General features: G+C 40.5%; 1 protein-coding gene across 4 annotated transcripts in view; it reads right to left on the bottom strand.

Moving 5' to 3' along the window:
- Positions 1-285: 285 nt before the first annotated feature.
- LNX2 (ligand of numb-protein X 2) overlaps positions 286-6,000 on the bottom strand; it is an 81,036-nt gene continuing 75,321 nt past the window's right edge. For all 4 annotated transcript variants that reach the window (XM_059144662.1, XM_059144665.1, XM_059144663.1 and 1 more), the window contains 2 exons: positions 4,411-4,569; positions 286-2,621 (listed from right to left, as the gene is read on the bottom strand). In XM_059144662.1, coding sequence (XP_059000645.1) covers positions 2,486-2,621; positions 4,411-4,569 — 295 coding nt within the window. In that variant the 3' untranslated portion in view covers positions 286-2,485. The remainder of the gene's footprint in view (positions 2,622-4,410; positions 4,570-6,000) is intronic.

Here is a 6,000-nt window from a genome sequence, read left to right as displayed (position 1 = left end):
CCATATACCCAAGTTATTAGCACTTCGACACGTGGCTTGGTCGCATTTCCAGTATTCAGTGACCCCACATATTGAACAACATGGTCTAGAGGGAGTGTGTGGACAAAATTTCCAATAATCAGCAGGGATCACATGTGTTATGCCTACAGGAGGAAGGATCAGAAGACGAACTTGTGATCCTGAGGTGTAAAGCTTGGGACACCGTACTGGGGACAGCGGGGCCATGAACAAAGATTGCGTACAGAGTCAATGTCTGCTGCTCAAGAAAAGAGATGGTGCCACTAGTATGGAAAGGATGACTTTTATTTCCATCCTAAATAATCACACCATTATTAAAACACATTTGAAAAATCCTGAAATAATTTAAACTGAAGGCACAGAACAAATCAAAATATTTGAACTATTTACGCTTAAGATGAGAAAATTCAAATATTTCAACAGTAACAATAAATTATGAACAAGTTTCCATCACCAAATATCATTCTGACCAAAAACTATCATGTTTTATAATAAAACCAAATGAGTTAGCTTAAGCTGAGTCTGAGATTTCCATGATGAAAATAATGTCAAAAAAAGTGTCTTCTTCAAAATACTAATTATATCCCCAGGTTCAATGTAAGTATTTTACATATAACAAAGTAGCCATTAGGATATTTGTTGGTGGATGGCCATGCCCCCAAAAATGACACATTCTTACAAAATGTTTAAAAAAATAGCAAAGTAGGATATAAAATTCTATTTGGGGAGCAGGAAAAACAAACAAACAAACAAACAAACTTGTTCCGTGTCAATTAGAATATCAAAGCATTTCAATACCAAATTGCTTCAAAAGCCAATCATCACATAACAGTAATATACTGTATGGGGCATCCCACTGTATCTCGGTTATATGTTGACCATACAGTGTAGCTAAGGGGTTGAACAAATCAGTAGCAATTACAGTTGCCACTTCTTATTCACAAGGGATAGTTTAAAACAAACTCACTAAAAAACTAATAGGAATAATCAGTGACATGCTAGAGACACAGTAAATCCTAGCAATGCAATTGCTAGTTTGAAAACAAAGTGGTCATGCTTCATAATATACTGTAGTATTTTTGAAATACATTCTGTGATAATCAATACCATTTACGACAGAGGTCACTTGTAAATGAGCTCAGATTCTGAACTAGGTTTCTAAGTGAACTCTTTTCAAGTATGCATAATATTAAGAAAGTACGGAAACTCTGATCTCACTTGCTTCTTTATGCGTTCTTCCAAGGGACAATCAGTGGAATGAAGGACTAACAAAACGGGCTGGTTGTAGTTTTCAAAAACATTTAGAAAAATAAGAAATAGCCTAGTGACCAAGAAATGACTGAAAGATATTAACATCTAAAACCTACTATTTTAGATAAAAATCCAGGACTCTTCAGTCTTTTTCTTGAAATAATTAAGTTCACAAGAAATAATGGGGAAAAAATAAGGACTTCTAGAACACTGAAGGCTCTTCTTGGAATGAAATACAAAAGGTCTACCTTCTCCTACACTGAGCTGCAATATAGTTGAAGGTGTGTGGAATAGCAACACGGCTTGATCTTTAGTTTAACTGCATAAATCACAAAAAAGCACGTCCAGCCAAGACTGCTGATAAGTATAATACAAACTCTAGAAAATGAATTTTAGCAAAAACGGCTTCAAAATTTCCCTGCATAACAAAACATTCCTTTGGAAAGGAATCTTTAATGCTTTTGGCATTCTGCAATAAGTGTGACTTTTACCATCTCCAGCACTAAATTATAATTACCTCCCAAATGCCTTTGTCAATGGAAAACATGATCTTTGATTATCTGGTATTCTAATTAATGGTACATTATTTTTTGAAAAGCTCTTTAGTAGTGTCAGACTTCTATCTTCATCATCTACGAGTACTAAGAGATTAAATGAGAAGTCAAACAAGTCAGAAAAATCATTTTATAAACAGTGAGAAGTTTTGAAATGTTGGCACTGACGGGGGGAGGGGGAATGGGGAAGGGCTGCTAGCTTCACGGAAGATGTCTGTACCCATTTGTGGCACTGGCTGCAACAGGGGCAGTGAATGCCACCACTGCGGAGTGCAACGGCCCCAGCACTGGGGTGTGGAACTCATCCTATGACTCGGTTAGGGGAAACAAAGGACTGCCCCAAGTTCTCTAATCCAGCTGGCTCAGTCGCCATCTGCACACACTTCTTGTGTTATAGTAGGTCCCATTCTGACAACAGAGAGTCCCAGTTTTGAAAATATGAACTTACGAGGCTTAGTGGAAGACTGTTCCCAAGCTAAAAGAAACGTGCCTAACTTGAAGAAAACCCTTCTACTAATAACAACAGGACAATCTCAGTGTTTTGGGTCCTGCAAATACCAGCTGTGCCTGTGGCTTCCAACTGGAAACACAATCCAACAAAAGGAGTTTCTTCCCAAAGCCTTCAAAAGGAAGACAGTCAGATTCAAAACTGATTTCAAAACCTACACCAGGCTTCCAGGCCAGCAAATAACTGTCAGAGTGACTTTGTTCCGCTGCTCCTTCAACATGGGCACTAGTGCAGAATGGCTCATGCCCACGGTTGACAGGCCGTTGACTGCTACGATCATGTCTCCACATCTGGACAAAGACAAACAGAAACGGACCGTTAACTATTTCCATAGCTTAAGAAAACATTATCCTAAGGGAGATCTGCTTGGCATGAAATTCATAGTTTCACTTAACCATTAGCCATCAATGGTGAGGCTATGTTTTCTGCTTTGCAAGAAGTCTGGGGCAATTTTTAACCCTATACTGGCCTTCCATTGCAATCAGGGCGACCCCTTGCCAAGTAGTTAGAACTGCTCGGTGATTTTGAGGGCAAGCAAAATAATTCAAGAAAGCTTGAGCAAAATGTAATGAGAATAAATGTGCTGCTTCTTTAAGGAATACTAAATAAGGCATTTGGACGGGGCTGCTTATTATTTTGACTGTTCTTTGCTCATTCTTAGAGCTCGTACATTTGAGGGCTCAATTACATTGAGCCTCTTTCAGCGGCTGACGCCTGCTGTCCTCTGACAGGACTATCGCAGATGCATGATCAATCTGAAGGCCCTTCTATCCTTCAGCATTATTTGCTCTTTAGTTTGTAACAGCAATATGCTATTTTATTGTTACCTACTTCAACAGTTTTGGAAGTAGGTGGAATGCAAATTATAAACTAATTAACTGAGACCCAGAATGCTTGAGGGACTTAGCTAAGAGAATGGTTAATTCATCTCTCCCCCTCTTCTTTCCAACTAAAATACTGATTTTTTCACCCATCTCTGTCAATATAAGGAGCAAACTGACCCTGGTCAACTTTTCACGAGACTCTCTGGATGGCACTCTGATCAGTATACACTCTCCATTCATGCGGCACTCGAAGATGTCAACATTTACTTTTTAAGAACTGGCTCTTCCATCAAAAAGCTAAGCTCTAAGACCCTACACGAATCCATTTCCTCTCAGTTTGTAGAATCTCTTAATCTAACACTCTTTCTTCTCCCAGGGCCTGAGCTTTGATAAAGGAAAGAGGCTGCATGAGGCTGGCTGAGGACTTTCTGCCCAGCAGAGGGGTGAAGAGCCCAGGCTCTGGAGAGAGAGTCCTGGGTGTGAACCTCCATCAACCATTTCCAGCTACTTGACTGTGGGCAAATTTCTTAATCTTTCTAAGACTTAGTTATCTCATGCATCAGACAGGAATAACAATGACAACACTTACCTTACAGGGCTATTAAGATTCAATACTACAATCCCAAGCACTTAGCACTGTGCCTGGCACCTCTCACATTCATTCATCAAATATTTACTGAGACCTTACTCTGAACACAAGGCACTGTTACGGCGGCCGCCAGGAATGTACAGTAAATGCAACAGGCTCCCCACCCCCACCCTTTCACGGAGTTTGCATAAATATCGTGTTAGGTAGACATAACTGCTGCAGAGGAAAAATAGAGTAGAGTCATCTAATGACAGGACTGGACTCAAGGGGTGTGTGTGGAATGGATGCTCAGAGCCAGCTGTCATCTCCATGTGTTGAAATGGATGACTCAGGTCTGGTCCCTGTCATTAGAGTAACAAAACAGAGCTATCAGCGGCGAGATGGTCAAAGTGATGCTTCAGTCGAGATCTGGCTGGTACATGCCCAGTTAGTAAACAAGTATTTCAGTCTCTGTGGGCCACACAGCCTCTGTCACAGTGACTCAACACTGCCACCGGGGCTCACAGGCAGCCACGGAGGGGGTGCAAACAGAAGAATGCAGCCACGTTCCAGGGAGATTCGATTTACAAGAGAGGACAAAGGCTGGGGGTTTGGAGCTGACCTCTGGTTAAGATCGTGTCCATCACAATAAACACGAATCACATTATCTGATCTCCCAAGACTCACTTTAATCTTCCATCATAATAAGCAGGAGTTCCCAAGACGATGGTTTTAATGAAGAAAGGCTGATTGGTGTGGTTCTCTTCATATCCACCAACAATACTAAAGCCCCAACTTCCCAAGTAGCTTCTTCGTAAAACAATATCATGGCAGCTATGAAGGGCACTATCACAAACACAAAAGGTCAAGAAAAAGTTAGTGGGGCGGCTTTTATAGCCTGTTCACCTTTGCTTCATTCCATACTTACCCTTATCGCTGCTGGGAAACAAAAAGGGGCTATTTTATTTCCTTCTGAACACATTATTCTGACAGCCCATTTTCCAGCACAGACTCAGTCCTACGTAGACTGGAATTTGTCCAACACTGTCCCGCCTTCTTTTCCCAAATGAACACACACACACACACACACACAGAGCTAAACACACCTGGTTACAAGTCACACCACAGAAAGTCGTATAAAATGGCTCTGTGCCTGCGTTTTCTCTCTGCACTGTCAACAATGTCCTCAATTTGGATATCCATCTGTATCTACAGAGTTTGTATCTACAAAAAGGTGGTACACAAGGGATCTAGTCCTGCTAATCTCAGCACTTAAATGAAAGAAAGATAGAAAACGTTCTTTCTTCTTCATCTATGTGAGGAGTTATTTGTTGTTTTTTCCTCTTTCACTTACAATGCACTCATTTTAAGGGAGATTGATTGACAAAATAGAGAACTCAATTTAGAAGACACTAATGAAAATCATCTCTTTTTTTCTCCATACAGCTTTTTTTTTTTTTTTTTAACTTTTTTTTAACCAGGGACTCTGAAATGCTTCAGTTAAAATGCCACTGTCAGTTGGCGGATGTGACATCAGAACTCAATGAATAAAAACTTAAAAATAGAAGAAAACCCCACCTAAGGGATACAGAAAAAATATCTCCTTGTAAGATCGAAGAATCTTTCATTTTTGGATGAAATTGGACCCAGTCATCTAAGGTAAGGTTTCCTGTTTTTAATCTATTAAAAAGACTTCTTAATAAAGCCAATGCTCTAAGCGATAGATGAAATGCTAGAACTTTTAATCTGGTCTACTTTCTTAGCTCACCAACAAGAAAAGACTTTTAAATAGTCTTCTGGCATAGAGCAGGGTCCCAGGGTCCCCTGGTATTTTAGAGACGATATAGGTTATTTTCGTTATTCTGAATCTTCTGCAAAAAAACCAACGAAACAGCACAACACAAAACAAATAAACTGTTTTGTCTAGTACACCGCCAGCCAACTGCAGAGAAAGACCCTCCCTTTTGAGAAAGAGCAGAGCTGCTACCCTGTGTGTTGTGCGACCTGCTGGAAGGAGCTGCCGGTACCCACAGAGCAGTGCCCCTCCCAATACCTGGTTGTGTATAACGGTCTGCACACAACACTCGACCCCCAGAAGTCCACAGAATAGTGACCTTGAACTGATAGACACTCTTTCAATACAGGCAGACCCCCAAATAGATTTCATTATCCCGTGTACTGTTCATCTGAAATATTCATTGTTCTTCCTGGTACATCTGAAAATGCTCCGAACATAAGCGGTAAAGAGCTGACTGCAGAGCTGGCCCGGAACACCAG

The sequence above is a fragment of the Mustela lutreola genome, chromosome 13 (assembly GCF_030435805.1).
Source record: "Mustela lutreola isolate mMusLut2 chromosome 13, mMusLut2.pri, whole genome shotgun sequence".
NCBI lineage: Eukaryota > Metazoa > Chordata > Mammalia > Carnivora > Mustelidae > Mustela > Mustela lutreola.
The sequence above is the reverse complement of the archived record's forward strand: the minus strand, read 5'-3'. Positions and strand labels throughout refer to the sequence as shown.